Raw genomic sequence first — 20,719 nt, 5'->3', positions numbered from 1 at the left:
TCAGCAGTTCCTGCAAGAGGAAGGCATTGATGCTATGGACTGGCCCGCCCGTTCCCCAGACCTGAATCCAATTGAGCACATCTGGGACATCATGTCTCGCTCCATCCACCAACGCCACGTTGCACCACAGACTGTCCAGGAGTTGGCGGATGCTTTAGTCCAGGTCTGGGAGGAGATGCCTCAGGAGACCATCCACCACCTCATCAGAGCATGCCCAGGCATTGTAGGGAGGTCATACAGGCACGTGGAGGCCACACACAATACTGAGCCTCATTTTGACTTGTTTTAAGGACATTACATCAAAGTTGGATCAGCGTGTAGTGTGGTTTTCCACTTTAATTTTGAGTGTGACTCCAAATCCAGACCGCCATGGGTTGATAAATTTGATTTCCATTGATCATTTTTGTGTGATTTTATTGTCAGCACATTCAACCATGTAAAGAAAAAAAAGTATTTAATAAGAATATTTCATTCATTCAGATCTAGGATGTGTTATTTTAGTGTTCCCTTTATTTCTTTGAGCAGTGTATATGCCCAATATGAGAAAACGATTGGATTTAGTCTGATAGGTATAAATGAAAAGCTGAGGGCCTTAAAATGAGTAGCCACGCTCCTCTGGATATTAACTCTGGATTTAGAAGCTAGAAGTGTTCCTGAGTATAATGGACACCCCTTTCACTGCAACACAGAAACGTGTGTAAGTGCAATAAATGATAGGAGTACAGACACAAAACACATTGTTGACCATTTTGGCTTGAACAAAAAAAATGTATCTTATAGAAATACTTTTACTCGATAACTAGTAGAAAAATACATCGATAATTGTGCGTCATTTTCAACCCAATTATTACACACGATGGGACTCTTATTCTGAAGGATTCCAAAAATCCCTGACCCGGAACAATTGATTTATTATTGGTTTGTAACGACCACTCAACAGCGCTCTGATCGAGTGAAGCTTACATCGAGAGGTGGTGAGCGACTGCGGCTTTTCAACCCGAAACCTGAAGAAAATACCATTTAATAAGCTTATGACCAGTATACTAGCATCACAACTGAGATTCTAAGGTTTAACCTTCAAGAAGAATACGTCAAATTGACCTAAAGAAGCAAGTAATCCAGACAGGGAAGCTACCAAATGTCCAAGAGATTGCCAGCTAGCTAACGTAGCGAGCTTGGATCAGTAGAATCCTCAACCACTATCTGGTGTGAAAACATTGCTATTTTGTATCGACTTATTCTCTGTTTAGCAACAAAGTAGCCCGCCAGGGAATACAATCAGAAACCAAGGTATATTTTAATGTCGGGCCGCCTTACTGTATGTAGCTTTCCAGTTTGCGATACCAATTACTATTAGCGTTAGTTAGCATGGTAGTTCTCAGTCATTGAGATTAATACAGGCTAAACGAATTATTTGGGACTCCCTAAAAACACTCAACTGAGATACAGCTACGACCGGAAGTGACCATAGGTAGCAGGTTAGGAGAGCATTTTCGCTAACACTTTTTCCTAACATTAACCGATCTAGTTAAGTATACTAACATTCAACGTTAATTCTCCAAACATGCTGCTTGAGTTTTCCTAACCTGCTACGAAAAAGTAACTTCCCGTTGTAGGTGTATCAAATTGTCTCCAATTATTTGCTCGAATAATATTTAGTTTTGTAACTTGATTTTGTGAAAGCTTGCTGCTTGGCCATGTTGAAACAACAGCCCAACTCCGGTGGGCGAAAAACCTCCAACTGGACTCCGGGCCCTGTCAGTATGTCTTCCACAGCCAGTGGGATCAACAACAGAGCACAGGTTGGGAGGTGAGTGAAATTAGGATGTCCAGATAGGAAAGGCTGGTGATTTTAATCATGGCTTCAAGGCCTACCGGTCAAAGCATGTGTAGCTTGTTGTGGTGGGAAATGCGATTTTGTTGATAGGCCTGTGAAAATATATTGTGCGTGATAGACAAGTACTTATGGAAGCTATTGCACGGCACCAAGAAAATATGTCATCTATCAGTAGACAAGAGGTTACTACATGCCACGCCCACTATGCCACACTCACTGTGCTGCTAGCGCTGTCTCTGGTCCACACTCCAGTACAGTAGGTGGCGGTAATGTACCAATAACGTTGGATGCCACCCACTGAAAACCCGACCATAGGAGGCTGCTAGCTAGCTAGGGGACACCGGTGCCCTATGGGAGCCTCTCAATTGCCTACTCCTCGCATCCTCTGTCTTTTCTCCTTGCTTCTTTCTCAAAACCAATTGGATGAGAAAGCCAGAGGTCCCTCCTCCCTGACCACCTTCAATGGGTTTTGAGAGGATGAGGAGAGACACAAGGAGTATGAAATTGAGATTCTCCCAGTGTCTTTTGCCCCTGCCTGCCGAACACTGCTTTCTGTTAACATTACTTAGAGGGAAGTAGCTAGCTAGCAGCCTCAATGGCAGTGGGCGCTGGATGTAGTGACAAGTAGTGGGCACGGCATGTAGTGGGCACTTCATGTAGTAACCGCGGTCCGCAGATGGAGTTGTGACATAGTGAGTTGTTATTGTGAGATACGTTTAGGCGATCTGTATCACCTGAATCCAATGTGTACTTTGCATCAGGCCTGCCTCAACTTCCAAGGATAACCTTATGTATAGCCTTTAGTCGATCACAGTGTGTACGTGAGGGAGTTATTGTTCCAGTTTTGTTGATGTGAGTTGGTGCATATTAATTGACTTCTGTTTGACATCAGATTTAATTCATTAATTCAATTAAATCCATTAAAGGAGCAATCTAGTGTTGGTACATCACATTTTTATACAGGATAGCTATTGTTTCTTGACGTATGGAAGCCTGTTCCTGCCACTCCCCCCAAAAAAACAAATCTGACTTACTGTGAGATGGTACTGTAAGTCATAGAATTTGGCATTTTTGAACACCTGTAACTGCCATTTCCTGCAATCTACAGCAAAAAATATATACAGTGTTAGGCTGTGGTGCTTGGCCTTAAATGGTGACAAATAAAAACAATTGTATTTATGTTTTTACATAGTGGCGCAGCTAGTCCACAAGGTGGTGCAGTGCCCCTCTTACAGTCTTTGGGGAGAACTCTGCAATAGCTGTATATTAAAGGTCCTGAACAGTGGAAATCATGTTTTCTGTCAAATTGGATGATACTTGGATAAAACCAGTTGAAATAAGGGTTACCTAAGTATGAACAATGACTGTAGCTGGTACTTTGATTAAGTTTCTGGTCCCCTCCCCCATGTCAAACACTTGGAATCAGGAGGTAGGCATTACCATCGATTTTAAATGTACACCAATGGTAGCGTGTTATCATCTTTACTAATATAAGTATGTACCGCCTTAAAGGAAAATTCCACCGAAAACCACTCATTCCTATAATTTAGTTTTACGTAACTCTATATGTAAAGAACAATATTTTTTGTCAACAAATGTTTCCTGTTGTCGTTATAATAAATTTGGAAGTGACGTGAAAATCGTTGTGGAAATCTGTTAAACCCTCTTTTAAATTTCACATTTCTCGAAAAATATGATCAATGGCTTATTCAAGAGAAGACAACCTCCTGCGTTATGACATGACAGTCTGACATGTATGATAGATGTTTTCGCAATCTCAAAGTCGTATTCCTATTAACTTTCAGCGTATTGAGAGTGGCTTTATCGCAATGCGACGTCATGCTGGCCAAATTTATGCCTGCTTGAACGACAATAGCTCAAATACACATGGCAACATGAAATGTATTTTTAAACCGGCATCACGTGTGCCTACACCTTGCTTTGGTGTAGGCACACGGCAAAGATACTGGTAACCTTTCATCAGTGGTGTGACTGTTAGCTAGCTAGCTACTTACCAGCATGCCGGCAAAAGCACACTGTGCTGTGACTGGATGCCAGAGTGTAAATTTAACGTTACACTATTTTCTGAAGAAATCCAACAGCAGTCTGCTTTTCATTTCGGGTGGACAGCCTGCACCGAAAATTACAGTCGTGTGTACATTTAGAGCAAAGTTGCTTCATCAATTCGCGAGAACGTTTGATGGGCTTACCAGGAAGCTAATACGGATGCTGTTAATGTCACTTTCCAGCTCCTTTTCTCTTTTCACTATCTTAAAGCAGACATTTTAGAAAATTCAACATCTACTCTGTCTGCACAGCTTCCCAGGCAACATCCGCAGCAGGAAGGCTGTCATACAAAATCAGATTTCCCAAAGCAACATAGACAGGCTCCTGGATCTCCTCTTCAACGAGGCCACCCTTGATCCAGCGCCATATGTGGGGAAGCTGTGTGAGCTGTCCATCCCAGGACCCCTGTCTGCCCAGTGTGAGAGGCCTGACTAGTAGGAGGCCATAGCTGGATTTGTCTCACACTTCAATACCCACCTGCTTCAAGATGTCTACTATTATCGACTACAGCTCGGCCTTCTATACCACAGTGCCTGAAACTCATTAGAAAGCTCACGGCCCTGGGTCTGAATTCCTCCCTATGCAACTGGATCCTGGACTTCCCGAAGGCCAGCCCCATGGTGGTGAAGGTAGGCAACATTACCTCCTCGACACTGGTTCTCAACATGGGGGCCTAACAAGGGTGCGTCCTCAGTCCCCTCCTGTATTCCCTGTATACCCACATCTGCGTAGACTCACACAGTTACAACTCCATCGTCAAGTTCGCTTATGAAACAAGAGTAGTAGGCTTGATTGCCCAAAATGATGAGACAGCCTACAGGGAGGAGGTGGGCACTCTAAAGGCGTGGTGCCAGGTAAACAAACTATCCCTTAACGGTAGCAAAATAAAGGAGCTGATTGTGGACTTCAGTAGGAACCAGGCTGGTCATGCCCCCATCTTCGTCAACGGGGCTGCTGTGGAGATGGTAAATAACTCTACCTCCACGGATCGCAAGGCTCTTCAGAGGGTGATACAGTTGAAAACGAAGTTTGCATACACCTTAGCCAAATACATTGAAACTCAGTTTTCCACAATTCCTGATGTTTAATCCAAGTAAAAATGCCCTGTCTTAGGTCAGTTAGGATCACCACTTAATTTTAAGAATGTTACATTTCTGAATAATAGTAGTGATTTATTATTTTTTAAATATTATATATATATTTTTACTTTCATAACATTCCCAGTGGGTCAGAAGTTTACAAACTCAATTAGTATTTGGTAGCATTGCCTTTCAATTGTTTAACTTGGGTCAACTGTTTCAGGTAGCCTTCCACAAGCTTCCCACAATAAGTGGGGTGCATTTTGGCCCATTCCTCCTTACAGAGCTGGTGTAACTGAGTCAGGTTTGTAGGCCTCCTTGCTCGCACACGCTTTTTCAGTTCTGCCCACACATTTTCTATGGGATTGAGGTCAGGACTTTGTGATGGCCACTCCAATACCTTGACTTTGTTGTCCTTAAGCCATTTTGCCACAACTTTGAAAGTAGCATTTGGAAAACCCATTTGTGACCAAGCTTTAACTTCCTGACTGATGTCTTGATGTTGCTTCAATACATCCACATAATTTTCCATCCTCATGACGCCATTTATTTTGTGAAGTGCACCAGTCCCTCCTGCAGCAAAGCACCCCCACAACATGATGCTGCCACCCCCGTGCTTCACGGTTGGGATGGTGTTCTTCGGCTTTCAAGCCCCCCCCTTTTTCCTCCAAACATAACGATGGTCATTATGGCCAAACAGTTCCATTTTTGTTTCTTCAGACCAGAGGACATTTCTCCAAAAAGTACATTCTTTGTCCCCATGTGCAGTTGCCAACCGTAGTCTGGCTTTTTTATGGCGGTTTTGGAGCAGTGGCTCCTTGCTGAGCGGCCTTTCAGGTTATGTCGATATAGGACTTGTTTTACTGTGGATATAGATACTTTTGTACCTGTTTCCTCCAGCATCTTCAAAAAGTCCTTTGCTGCTGTTCTGGGATTTATTTGCACTTTTTTCACCAAAATACATTCATCTCTAGGAGACAGAACGCGTCTCCTTCCTGAGCGGTATGACGGCTGCGTGGTCCCATGGTGTTTATACTTGCGTACTATTGTTTGAACAGATGAACGTGGTACCTTCAGGCATTTGGAAATTGCTCCCAGGGATGAACCAGACTTGTGGAGGTCTACAATTTTTTTTTCTGATGTCTTGGCTGATTTCTTTTGAGTTTCCCATGATGTCAAGCAAAGAATTTGCACTGACTTTGAAGGTAGGCCTTGAAATCCATCCACAGGTACACCTCCAATTGACTCAAATTATGTCAATTAGCTAATCAGAAGCTTCTGAAGCCATGACAATTTTCTGGAATTTTCAAGCTGTTTAAAGGCACAGTCAACTTAGTGAATGTGAACTTCTGACCCACTGGAATTGTGATACAGTGAATTTATAAGTGAGATAATCTGTCTGTAAACAATTGTTGGAAAAATGACTTGTGTCATGCACAAAGTAGATGTCCTAACCGACTTGCCAAAACTATAGTTTGTTAACACGAAATTTGTGGAGTAGTTGAAAAACGAGTTTTAATGACCAACCTAAGAGTATGTAAACGTCCGACTTCAACTGTATGTGCAGCAGAACGCACCATTGCCCTACAGGACACCTACAACACCAGGTGTCGCAGGAAGGCCAAGAAGATCATCAGAGACCCCAGCCACCCAAGCCATGCCCCTGTCTCCCTGCTTCAATCCCTCTGACACTGGCAGTACAGGAGCATCATGGCAAATTAAGGCTGGCCATTCTGCAGTCTGATGGTATAAACTATTGGCCATCACTGGTCAGCTACCACTCCACCCTCCCCGCTGATACACACCCTATGGACATTCACCCTCAACGGTCACTTACTTTACCTGCTTCTCCCCTATGGACATTCTCTCTCCTGTTGCCCCCTATTGCATTTGACTCTGCACCCACCCCAATGACATTCATCACTGTTGCAGTTGTGACGATGTGTATTACTTTATTTTTGTATTTTATTTATTTCACTTGATCCCCACACCCCCTCAATGGTTATGTTGCTCCCCCTAAGATTGTCCCCCCCCCCCCCTCAAGTCTTTACTCTGCCTTCATCCCAATGGACATTTGATTTATTCAACACTGCCATAGTTTTGTATGTTGTGCTAATTCTATTGTTTTTATTACCATATTCATTTTATTCCACTTAAACTTGCATGTTGGAGCTTGATGCCTAAGATTTTCAATGTACCCTGCAATCACACATGCAACACTGTACATGTGTCATCCCATGTAAACCATCTCTCTCTCCCACAATGGAAATAAGTCCCAGACTTTATTGTGTTATCCTCGATGATTTTATTCATGGCTTTTAAGTTTGATGTGTGCTTGTTTTTTTTTTAAATGGTCGAATTAATAAACTAAAACTAAACTCCTTGGTGAGGATCAAAAGGACCCATCAGCTAGGCCAATGGCTGACAGACAGCCAAACTCTCTCTCTCTCTCTCCTGGGGGAGTTGACTTAACAACCGGATCGTAAATACCTGGCAGAAACTCTCCCTTTGGCTCTGCAGTATTGAGAATGGAATGTCTGAGTACAACAGAGAGACTTTGCCAAAACTTCAAACAATGAACATTGGGAAAATATATTTCAATATCCAAATGTTGGGAATTATGACAGATGGAATATGGAAAATGTGTCTATTTTGTGATGTCATTAAACTTATCAGAAATAAGTTATAATGGAAACATTGTAACTAAGAGCTTTCACAATGTGTATATCAGATTTACATGTAAATGTTGTACACCTTGTATGAATAAATATAGCAATGTGATTTTATCCTTCTAAATGAGAATTGTTTTTCTTGTAAATCTTGTGCCAATCAGTAGCCACTTCCAAGTGAGCTCAGAGTTCGTGTCAACATGATGGAACCGCCTTTCTGGCCAGAGTGCTTAAAAGGACTTTTAACAAAATTTACAGTAGACCAAGCAGGTGTACGGTGTAAGCCGGATGTCATGAAATGGTTAAAACTACAAGACCAGAAAATGGTAAGACCTTCAAACTCTTGACGAGTGAAGACGTTGAAGACTAGACCAAAACATTCCAAGTCTGCAGCTGGTATGTAAAGTAGTCTAGGACAGTTGACCAAGACGAGAGGGAAGGACAAATCTCTCACCATCATTGATACCTCGGAGGTATCTACTCTAACGGACAGGGGGAAGTGCAGATCCCACTGTGCACCTTTGACGTATCCATTCTAACGAACACTCCAAGATCGAGGCCTACAACTAAGGACATTAATCTATGGTGGACAACTAGAGACTTGCATCGAACTACTCACCATAAATGGATAGTGGTTTCAACAGAGAGACTACAGAGAAAGACATCTACGTGTAAATATATGTTGCACTTCTAACCCGACTGAGTGGTTGTTAGGGTGCTAAATATTTATATTTACGGTGAGCGTAGTTTCCAAGTGTATGTACGTTAAGTCCACTCTCTTTCTCTCCCCGCTCTTTATCCCCCCTTCCATTATGTAACAAGCCGTCATATCGGGTTAGTTCACTTGGGACTTTTCATTTTATGGTCGTAATCGATAACCTATACCTTGTGTGTTTATGTATTTCTGTGTGATTATTTAGTTAGGCTTAATTATTTATTTACTAACTATTTGTGAATTGCTGATTCATCACTCAGGCTAGGTTTGTTGCGGATTAAGATATTTGTGACGTTCAGAATGAGACAGGTAATAATTGACTGTATTGATGTAAGAGATCTATGTATCTTTAGAGTTTAAGTCGGGAGATGGGGCACCATGGGAAAAGTTGTTTTAAAGAGTGACTAAGTTCCTAATGAGTTAATTGTTACATGATTACAATTTAATCGAGTAATAATTAAATGGAGTAGGTAATTATTTGATAAATAGCAGTCATCACATTAATGGTAGTCACGACACGTTACTTAAACATCTGAATCCTGCTTGATTGAAGCAGGGTACATGGGTCCCCCTCCCCATCAATCTCTGTAGTTTGTTGAGATTCCAAAAGCCTAACTAATTCACTTTCACTTGGTTTGATATCACAGTTAGTTGCTTCATATTTTTTTTAAGCATTTGGATGGGCAATGAGTGTTATGAATCAATGGTACCTGCAAACTTTAAAGGCCGGGTCCAAATATTAGGCTTATGGCAAAAACATTTTTTTTTATGTCAAATGTCTAACCATTATTTCTCATGAGTGTTCATGTTGATCAATATTTCTGCTATTCTGACCTATTGTAAATGATCAAATAAATATCTGATCAATATATATATACAATTCTGAACATATTGTCATTTATAATGCTAATGTAGAGGCACCAATAAAATGTCCAGTACACTTATTGTATGCTGTTTTCATGTTCATTCCCTTATGTCTAATCCTCTAAGATGACCCAGGCTTTACTCATTCTTGTGAAGAAGCTTATCAGTGAACTGTATTCTGTAATTAGTTACAAATCAATGGAAATGCAATTGTGTATTGCTGCTGTTGGTCTGATATCCAACAGTCCATGATCAGCTCTGTTGACCATGTGAGCATTTTGCAGAGAAGATGGGTTGAGGCATACTATTTAGGCTCATAATGACATGTGGCCAATTGTTTACCTTGTTACCTGGCAATGAACACAAGGGTGTATCAAAGAGCTGTTAGTCAAGGTGAGCTCATGAATATAAGATCCCTGCCCACTCGGCCTGTTCTTTCAGGCTTCCTGATAGTTAAAGATGACAGAGGGTACAATTTCTTAAATTCAGAGCATTTTAATAGTGTAAAAAAGAATGTCTTACCCCATCAGAACCCAAAGTAAGTTTTGTTTTACTCCATTACTTACTCCATCCATGAGAGTAAGCTATACAGTGTTTGTTTACAGTTGCATGGTCTACAAACATTGTATAGCCTAACTTTTTTTTAAAATTATTTTGATCTCATGGATGGTCCGTCATTGCCTCCATATGTGAGAGTCCTTGCTTCTATGTTTTTGAGAGTGGTTACGTTTCTTCTGCCCCATTTCTCAGCCGTTTACCAAATGAAGTGGCGAGGAGTACGCTTTATTTTAGTTTGAATCCCAGATTGACCCTTTAATAAATGGTCGACCTGCAGGACTATTCAATCAAATTTATTTATAGAGCTCTTTTTACAACATCAGTTGTCACAAAGTGCTAATACAGAAACCTAGCCTAAAACCTCAGCGCAAGCGATCCAAGCGGCTGCGGCTAGGAAAAACTCCCTAGGGAGAAACCTAGAGGGATGAACCTGGCTTTGAGGGGTGGCAAGTCCTCTTCTGACTGGGCCGGGTGGAGATTCTAAGAGTACATGGCCATTAAGGCCAGATCGTTCTTCAAGATGTTTAACCATTCATAGAAGACCAGCAGGGTCAAATAATAATCACAGGGGCGCAAGAGGTCAGCACCTCAAGAGTTACTGGCAGTTGGCTTTTCATAGCTGAGCATTTAGAGGTTGAGACAGCATGTCCAGGGGCGGTCAAGCTTCCATAGCCGCAGGTAGAACAGCAGAAACTGGATCAGCAGCACGAACAGGTGGACTAGGGACGTGGACAGCCAGGAGTCGTCAGGCAAGGTAGTCCCGAGGCATGGTCTTAGGGCTCAGGTCCTCCAGGAGGGGACAGAGAGAGGGGAGATTTAGAGGGAGCATATCTAAGATCACACAGGGCACCAGACAAGACAAGAGAATTACACCAGATATAGGACTGACCCTAGCCCCCCCCGGCACATAGACTATTGCAGCATAGATACAGGAGACTGAGATGGGGTGAGGGTCAGGGACACTGTGGCCCCTTCCAATGTTACCCCCAGACAGGGACAACCAGGCAGTATATGACCCCACCCACTTTGGCAAAGCACAGCCCCAACACCACCAAAGGGAAATCAATGGGCCACTAACTTATTACCCAGAGACAAGGCTGAATATCGCTCACAAAGATCTCCCCACCGCACGAGTCCAAGGACAGGAAGGATGGAAGAGCGCGAGCAAGCCAGTGACTCAGCCCAGGTAATATGGTCAGAGGCAGAGAATCCCAGTGAAGACAGGAAAGCCGGCCAGGCAGAGACAACAAGGGTGGTTTGTCACTACAGTGCCTTGCCGTTCGCCTTGGCACCCCTGGGCCAGACTACACTCAGTCATAGGACCTACTGAAGAGATGAGTAAAGACTTCAGTAAAGACTTAAAGGTCGAGACCAAGACTCCAACTTTCACATGGATCACATGGATCATGGATTCAATAAAAATGTAGCTATATAGGAGAAAGCCCTGCCTCCAGCTGTTTGCTTAGATATTCTTCATCTTGGAATAGGATCCAGTAGACAGCTGGAAGGTTTAGAGGCAATTACTTTTAAAATATTTTTGGGCGGTGCAACTGCATTAGGGGATTACACAAGGTTTAGGTCCTCGGTTAGGTGGTTAACTGATTTTTGTACTCCCACGTCCTTTGGTAGGGGGAGGGAGTCTGGAAGGGCATTGAGGAATCTTTGGGTTGTTCGAGAATTTATAATGCGGCTTTTGATAATCATGGGTTGGAGTCTAAGCACATTATTTGTTGTGATTGCAAACGTAATAACGTGGTCCGACAATCCAGAATTATGAGGAAAAACATTTAGATCAATATCTATTCCATGGGACAAAACTAGATCCATGGTATGATTGTGGCAATATTTTTTTAATTTCACCTTTATTTAACTAGGTAGGCCAGTTGATAACAAGTTCTCATTTACAACTGCGACCTGGCCAAGATAAAGCAAAGCAGTGCGACACAAACAACAACACAGAGTTACACATGGATTAAACAAATGTACAGTCAATAACACAATAGAAAAAAGTCTATATACAGTGTGTGCAAATGGCGTAAGGAGGTAAGGCAATAAATAGGCCACAGTAGCGAAGTAACTACAATTTAGCAAATAAACACTGGAGTGATAGATGTGCAGATGATGATGTGCAAGTAGAAATACTGGTGTGCAAAAAAGTAAATAAAAACAATATGGGGATGTGGTAGGTAGATTGGATGGGCTATTTACAGATTGGCTGTGTACAGCTGCAGCGATCGGTAAGCTGCTCAGATAGCTGATGCTTAAAGTTAGTGAGGGATATGTAAGTCTCCAACTTCAGCGATTTTTGCAATTCGTTCCAGTCATTTGGCAGCAGAGAACTGGAAGGAAAGACTGCAATGGCGGAGGTGTTGGCTTTGGGGATGACCAGTGAGATATACCTGCTGGAGCGCGTGCTACGGGTGGGTGTTGTTATGGTGACCAGTGAGCTGAGATAAGGCGGAGCTTTACCTAGCAAAGACTTATAGATGACCTGGAGCCAGTGGGTCTGGCGACTAATATGTAGCGAGGGCCAGCCGACGAGCATACAGGTCGCAGTGGTGGGTGATATATTGGGCTTTGGTGACAAAACGGATGGCACAGTGATAGACTGCATCCTGTTTGCTGAGTAGAGTGTTGGAGGCTATTTTGTAAATGACATCGCCGAAGTCGAGGATCGGTAGGATAGTCAGTTTTACGAGGGTATGTTTGGCAGCGTGAGTGAAGGATGCTTTGTTGCGAAACAGGAAGCCAATTCTAGATTTAATTTTGGATTGGAGATGTTTATGAGTATGGAAGGAGAGTTTACAGTCTAGCCAGACACCTAGGTATTTGTAGTTGTCCACATATTCTAAGTCAACTGTCCAGAGTAGTGATGCTAGTCGGGCTGGCGGGTGCGGGCAGCGATCGGTTGAAAAGCATGCATTTAGTTTTACTTGTATTTAAGAGCAGTTGGAGGCCACGGAAGGAGAGTTGTATGGCATTGAAGCTCGTTTGGAGGTTAGTTAACGCAGTGTCCAAAGAAGGGCCAGATGTACATAGAATGATGTTGTCTGCGTAGAGGTGGATCAGGGAATCACCCGCAGCAAGAGCAACATCGTTGATGTATACAGAGAAAAGAGTCGGCCCGAGAATAGAACCCTCTGGTACCCCCATAGAGACTGCCAGAGGTCCGGACAACAGGCCCTCCGATCTGACACACTGAACTCTGAGAAGTAGTTGGCGAACCAGGCAAGGCAGTCATTTCAGAAACCAAGGTTGTTGAGTTTGCCGATAAGAATACGTTGATTGACAGAGTCGAAAGCCTTGGCCAGGAAGATTAAGATGGCTGCACAGTACTGTCTTTTGTTGATGGTAGTTATGTTATCGTTTAGTACCTTGAGCGTGGCTGAGGTGCACCCGTGACCAGCTCGGAAACCGGATTGCACCGCAGAGAAGGAATGATGGGATTCGAAATGGTCAGTAATCTGTTTACTTGGCTTTCGAAGACTTTAGAAATGCAGGGCAGGATGGATATAGGTCTGTAACAGTTTGGGTCCAGAGTGTCCCCCCCTTTGAAGAGGGGGATGACCGATGCAGCGTTCCAATCTTTGGGGATCTCGGATGATTCAAAAGAGGTTGAACAGGCTGGTAATAGGGGTTTCAACAATGGCGGTGGATAATTTTAGAAAGAGAGGGTAAAGATTGTCTAGCCCAGCTGATTTGTACGAGTCCAGGTTTTGCAGCTCTTTCAGAACATCTGTTATCTGGATTTGGGTGAAGAAGCTGGGGAGGCTTGGGAAAGTATCTGCGGGGGGTGCGGAGCTGTTGGCCGGGGTTGGGTTAGCCAGGAGGAAAGCATGGCCAGCCATAGAGAAATGCTTATTGAAATTCTCGATTGTCGTGGATTTATTGTGGTGACAGTGTTTCCTAGCCTCAGTGCAGTGGACAGCTGGGAGGAGGTGCTCTTATTCTCCATGGACTTTAGTGTCCCAAAACTTTTTGGAGTTAGAATTTAGTTAAAATTTTTGTTTTGAAAAAGCTAGCCTTTGCTTTCCTAACTAACTGTGTGTATTGGTACCTGACTTCCCTGAAAAGTTGCATATCTCGAGGACTATTCGATGCTAGTGCAGTCCACTACAGGATGTTTTTGTGCTGGTCGAGGGCAGTCAGGTCTGGAGTGAACCATGGGCTGTATTTGTTCTTAGTTTTACATTTTTTGAAAGGGGCATGCTTATTTAAGATGGTGAGGAAATTGCTTTTAAAGAATGACCAGGCATCCTCTACTGATGGGATGAGGTCAATATCCTTCCAGGATACCCGGGCCAGGTCGATTAGAAAGGCCTGCTCGCAGAAGTGTTTTAGGGAGCGTTTGACAGTGATGACAGGTGGTCGTTTGACCGCGGACCCATAGTGGATACAGGCAGTGAGGCTGGGATCCTGATTTGAAAACAGCAGAGGTGTATTTGGAGGGCAAGTTGGTCAGGATAATATCTATGAGGGTGCCCATGTTTACGGGTTTAGGGTTGTACCTGGTGGGTTCCTTGAGAATTTATGTGAGATTGAGGGCATCTAGCTTAGATTGTAGGGCTGCCGGTGTGTTAAGCATATCCCAGTTTAGGTCGCCTAACAGAACGAACTCAGCTGGGATCTGAGGGGTGTCTATAACAGGTGGCAACAGTGAGAGACTTATTTCTGGAGAGATTCATTTTTTAAATTAGAAGCTCGAACTGTTTGGTCATAGACCTGGAAGGAATGACAGAACTTTGCAGGCTATCTCTGCAGTAGATTACAACTCCTCCCCCTTTGGCAGTTCTATCTTGACGGAAAATGTTGTAGTTGGGGATGGTAATCTCAGATTTTTTGGTGGCCTTCCTAAGCCAGGATTCAGACATGGCAAGGACATCAGGCTTGGCGGAGTGTGCTAAAGCAGTGAGTAAAACAAACTCTGATGTTAACATGCATGAAACTAAGGCTTTTACGGTTACAGAAGTCCAAAAATTAGAGTGCCTGGGGACAAGCAGGGCCTGGGTTAACCTCCACATCACCCGAGGAACAGAGGAGGAGTAGGATGAGGGTACGGCTAAAGGCTATCAAAACTGGTTGTTTAGTGTGTTGGGGACAGAGAATAAAAGGAGCAGATTTCTGGGTGTGGTGGGATAGATTCAGGGCATAATGTACAGATGGGTATGGTAGGGTGCGGGTACAGTGGAGGTAAACCTAGGCATTGAGTGACGATAAGAGGTTGCATCTCTGGACGCACTAGTTATGCTGGGTGAGGTCACCGCATGTGTGGGAGGTGGGACAAAAGAGGTATCTGAGGCATGTTGAGTGGGACTAGGGGTCCCGCAGTGAACTAAAACAATGATAACTATCTTAAACAACAACAAAAAAATCACGTGTTGATTGGGAGAGCGGAGTCGATGATGGCTCCGAAAGCCTTTTGGAGTGGGTCTGTGGACTTCTCCCTGAATATTGAAGTCACCAAAAATTTGAATTATCTGCCATGACTACAAGATCCACGAGAATTCATTGAACTCAGTGAGGAACACTGTATATGGCCCAGGAGGCCTGTAAACAGTAGCTATAAAAAGTGATTGGGTAGGCTGCATAGATTTCATAACTAAAGACAAAATAGCAGTTTTTTTAAATAAATATAAATTTGCTGTCACAAATGGTAGCAACACCTCCACTTTTGAGGGATGCGCGGGGGATATGGTCACAAGTGTAACCAGGTGAAGAGGCCTCATTTTAACTCATCAGGCTTAAGCCATGTTCCAGTCAGGCTAATCACATCAAGTTTATGATTAGTTCATTGACTATGACTGCCTTGGAAATGAGGGATCTAACATTTAAGTAGTCCTATTTTGAGTTGAGGTATTATCAGTCTCTTAAAAAAAATTACAGCGATTCAGGAGTATTTTATTCCAGTGAGATTGCTAAGGCGAACACCACATGTTTAGATTTTCCCTACCTAGATCGAGGCACAGACACTGTCTCAATGGGGAACACTAAACTGACTGTGCTAGTGGTAGACTCCACTCTGGCTGGCTGGCTAACAGCCCGCCAGAGGAGTTAGAGCCCTGTCTGTTGACCGGTAACATGAGAGCACCCCTCCAGCTAGGATGGAGTCTGTAATTTCTCAAAAAGCCAGGCTTGGTCCTGTTTGTGGGTGAGTCCCAGAAAGAGGTTCATTTATCTACAAATTCTATCTTTTGGGAGGGGCAGAAAACAGTTTTCAACCAGCGATTGAGTTGTGAGATTCTGCTGTAGAGCTCATCACTCCGCCTAACTGGGAGGGGCCAGAGACAACTACTCTACCGACACATCTTTCAGGCTAATTTACGCGCTGAAGTTATTGCGCTTGGTGACCTCTGACTGTTTCATCCTAACGTCGCTTGTCCTGACGTGGATAACAATATCCCTATACTCTCTACAACACTCGCTAGTTTGAACATCAGCCAGGACTGTTTTCAGATTAGCCTTTACGTTGGTAGCCCTGCCCCCTGTATAATCGCTGGATGATTCTATTTAAGTCTAATATTGCGGGTAATGGAGTCACCAATGACTTGGGTTTTCAATTTGTCAGAGCTAATGGTGGGGAGGCTTCGGCGGCTCAGACCCAGTAACGGGTGGAGGTGAGACCTGAGAACGCTTGGGCTCCGACTCGTTGCTTAGTGGGGAAAAACCGGTTTAAAGTTTCTGTTGGCTGAATGAGCGACACCGGTTGAGAATGCCAGCAGCATTTATTTTCAGAAGCCTAGTGAAAATTGTGGGGACTATGGGGGTTGATTAATACAACTATCTGTACTTATTGGTGGCACAGATGCTGTTTCGTCCTTTCCTACACTTGAATTGCCCTTGCCTAACGATTGCGTGTGAAGCTGGGCTTGCAACTCGGCTGTCCTCACCACAAGCCGATAGTTCTGCATATTATGAGTACAGTCACTGATTTGTAAACAATGTAATTGTTAACAGATACTCTAAATTATAATAAAATGAACATGATTAAATTATATTTTATTTGTGGTTTACATGATAACCACCAAAAAGCAACTACAGTACCTTCAAAGTATTCATACCCCTTATTCCACATTTTGTTGTGTTACAGCCTGAATTCAGAATGAATTATATAGATTTTCTTTCTAACCCATCTACTCACAATAACCCATAATGCCAAAGTGAGAACATGTTTTTAGAAATGTTAGAAAATGTATTGAAAATGAAATGCACTACATGGCCAAAAGGATGTGGACACCCCTTCAAATTAGCGGATTTGGCTATTTCAGCCACACCCGTTGCTGACAGGTGTATCAAATAGATCACACAGCCATGCAATCGCCATCGCTATCCGGCTTGGATTCTCTGTCGACACGACCACGTCTGGTCTGCAGACGTGCCCTCAACCGGTGCCCTCAACCGGCCTCCGTCTGAGCAGACCCCCTCCGTCTGAGCAGACCACCCCCCGGGCTACTAACTTTAAACGCGTGCTAGCTTAGTGGAGGCCTCACTGCTCCATCTACGGCTGCCCCCTGGACACTATGATCACTTGGCTACATAGCTGATGCCTGCTTGATTAATTCATGGTACTCCATTCTGTTTATTTGTGTTTTATCTGTCGGCTCTGTGCCTTAACTCAGGATCTGTGTGTAGTTAATCCGACCCTCTCTGCCCAGTCGTCGCCATTTTTACCTTCTGTTGCTGTGTTAGCTGACTAGCTGCTGTTATCTCACCTGTTGTTTTAGCTAGCTCTCCCAATCATGACCTGCAATCACTTTATGCCTTATTGTATGTCTCTCTCAAATATCAATATGCCTTGCATTCTGTTGTTCAGGCTAGTTATCATTGTTTTGGTTTGCAATGGACCCCGTAGTTCCACTCTCCGTACCTCTGATACCTCCTTTGTCCCACCCCCCACACATGCGGTGACCTCACCCATTGAGACCAGCATGTCCAGAGATACAACCTCTCTTATCATCACCCAGTGCCTGGGCTTGCCTCCGCTGTACCCGTGCCCCACCATACCCTGGTCTGCACATTATGCCCAGAATCTATTCTACCATGCCCATAAATCTGCTCCTTTTATTCCTTGTCCCCAACGCTCTAGGCGACCAGTTTTGATAGCCTTTAGCCGCACCCTCATCCTACTACTCCTCTGTTCCTCGGGTGATGTGGAGGTAAACCCAGGCCCTGCATGTCCCCAGTCACCCTCATTTGTTGACTTCTGTGATCGAAAAAGCCTTGGCCTCATGCATGTCAACATCAGAAGCCTCCTCCCTAAGTTTGCCTTACTCACCGCTTTAGCACACTCTGCCAACCCTGATGTCCTTGCCGTGTCTGAATCCTGGCTTAGGAAGGCCACCAAAAACTCTGAGATTTCCATACCCAACTATAACACTTTCCGTCAAGATAGAACTGCCAAAGGGGGAGGAGTTGCAATCTACTGCAGAGATAGCCTGCAAAGTTCTGTCATACTTTCCAAGTCTATGCCCAAACAGTTCGAACTTCTAATTTTAAAAATTAATCTCTCCAGAAATAAGTCTCTCACTGTTGCCGCCTGCTACCGACCCCCCTCAGCTCCCAGCTGTGCCCTGGACACCATCTGTGAATTGATCGCTCCCCATCTAGCTTCAGAGTTTGTTCTGTTAGGTGACCTAAACTGGGATATGCTTAACACCCCGGCAGTCCTACAATCTAAGCTTGATGCCCTCAATCTCACACAAATCATCAAGGAACCCACCAGGTACAACCCTAAATCCGTAAACATGGGCACCCTAATAGACATTATCCTGACCAACTTGCCCTCCAAATACACCTCTGCTGTCTTCAATCAAGATCTCAGCGATCACTGCCTCATTGCCTGTATCCGCCACGGGTCCACGGTCAAACGACCACCCCTCATCACTGTCAAATGCTTCCTAAAACACTTCTGCGAGCAGGCCTTTCTAATCGACCCGGCCCGGGTACCCTGGAAGGATATTGACCTCATCCCGTCAGTTGAGGATGCCTGGTCATTCTTTAAAAGTTACTTCCTCACCATATTAGACAAGCATGCTCCGTTCAAAAAATGCAGAACCAAGAACAGATATAGCCCTTGGTTCACTCCAGACCTGACTGCCCTCGACCAGCACAAAAACATCCTGTGGCGAACTGCAATAGCATCGAAGAGCCCCCGGGATATGCAACTGTTCAGGGAAGTCAGGAACCAATACACGCAGTCAGTCAGGAAAGCAAAGGCCAGCTTTTTCAAGCAGAAATTTGCATCCTGTAGCTCTAACTCCAAAAAGTTCTGGGATACTGTAAAGTCCATGGAAAACAAGAGCACCTCCTCCCAGCTGCCCACTGCACTGAGGCTAGATAACACGGTCACCACTGATAAGTCCGTGATAATCGAAAACTTCAACAAACATTTCTCAATGGCTGGCCATGCCTTCCACCTGGCGACTCCAACCTTGGCCAACAGCCCCGCCCCCCCCCGCTGCTACTCGCCCAAGCCTCCCCAGCTTCTCCTTTACCCATATCCAGATAGCAGATGTTCTGAAAGAGCTGGAAAACCTGGACCCATACAAATCAGCTGGGCTTGACAATCTGGACCCCCTATTTCTGAAACTGTCCGCCGCCATTGTCGCACCCCCTATTACCAGCCTGTTCAACCTCTCCTTCGTAATCATCTGAGATCCCCAAGGACTGGAAAGCTGCCGCTGTCATCCCCCTCTTCAAAGGGGGAGACACCCTGGACCCAAACTGTTACAGACCTATATCCATCCTGCCCTGCCTAGCTAAGGTCTTCGAAAGCCAAGTCAACAAACAGATCACTGACCATCTCGAATCCCACCGTACCTTCTCCGCTGTGCAATCCGGTTTCCGAGCCGGTCACGGGTGCACCTCAGCCACGCTCAAGGTACTAAACGATATCATAACCGCCATCGATAAAAGACATTACTGTGCAGCCGTCTTCATCGACCTGGCCAAGGCTTTCGACTCTGTCAATCACCATATTCTTATCGGCAGACTCAATAGCCTCGGTTTTTCTAATGACTGCCTTGCCTGGTTCACCAACTACTTTGCAGAAAGAGTTCAGTGTGTCAAATCGGAGGGCATGTTGTCCGGTCCTCTGGCAGTCTCTATGGGGGTACCACAGGGTTCAATTCTCGGGCCGACTCTTTTCTCTGTATACATCAATGATGTTGCTCTTGCTGCGGGCGATTCCCTGATCCACCTCTACGCAGACGACACCATTCTGTATACTTCCGGCCCTTCCCTGGACACTGTGCTATCTAACCTCCAAACGAGCTTCAATGCCATACAACACTCCTTCCGTGGCCTCCAACTGCTCTTAAACGCTAGTAAAACCAAATGCATGCTTTTCAACCGTTCGCTGCCTGCACCCGCACGCCCGACTAGCATCACCACCCTGGACGGTTCCGACCTAGAATATGTGGACATCTATAAGTACCTAGGTGTCTGGCTAGACTGCAAACTCTCCTTCCAGACTCATATCAAACATCTCCAATCCAAAATCAAATCTAGAGTCGGCTTTCGTAGCACGCGCTCCAGCAGGTGTATCTCACTGATCATCCCTAAAGCCAAAACCTCATTTGGACGCCTTTCCTTCCAGTTCTCTGCTGCCTGCGACTGGAACGAATTGCAAAAATCTCTGAAGTTGGAGACTTTTATCTCCCTCAACAACTTTAAAAATCTGCTATCCGAGCAGCTAACCGATCGCTGCAGCTGTACATAGTCCATCTGTAAACTACCCACCCAATTTACCTACCTCACCCCCATACTGCTTTTATTTATTTACTTTTCTGCTCTTTTGCACACCAGTATCTCTTCTTGCACATGATCATCTGATGATTTATCACTCCAGTGTTAATCTGCTAAATTGTAATTATTCGATTTATTGCCTACCTCATGCCTTTTGCACACATTGTATATAGATTCTCTTTTTTCT

At 44.2% G+C, this 20,719-nt stretch overlaps 1 protein-coding gene across 4 annotated transcripts in view; it reads left to right on the top strand.

Moving 5' to 3' along the window:
- Positions 1–902: 902 nt before the first annotated feature.
- The window catches only part of LOC129854389 (ataxin-2-like protein), a 68,060-nt gene continuing 48,243 nt past the window's right edge, over positions 903–20,719 (top strand). Inside the window, exons 1-2 of one of the 4 annotated variants that reach the window (XM_055921387.1) lie at positions 903–974; positions 1,684–1,810. In XM_055921387.1, the coding sequence (XP_055777362.1) occupies positions 1,698–1,810 (113 nt within the window). In that variant the 5' untranslated portion in view covers positions 903–974; positions 1,684–1,697. Of the gene's footprint in view, positions 1,811–20,719 lie in introns of all 4 variants that reach the window. The other 3 variants (XM_055921378.1, XM_055921369.1, XM_055921398.1) reach the window with 3 other exon arrangements.

This window comes from Salvelinus fontinalis, chromosome 1, assembly GCF_029448725.1.
Source record: "Salvelinus fontinalis isolate EN_2023a chromosome 1, ASM2944872v1, whole genome shotgun sequence".
In the NCBI taxonomy this organism is placed as follows: Eukaryota; Metazoa; Chordata; class Actinopteri; order Salmoniformes; family Salmonidae; genus Salvelinus; species Salvelinus fontinalis.
This window is presented reverse-complemented; position numbering and strand designations above follow the sequence as displayed.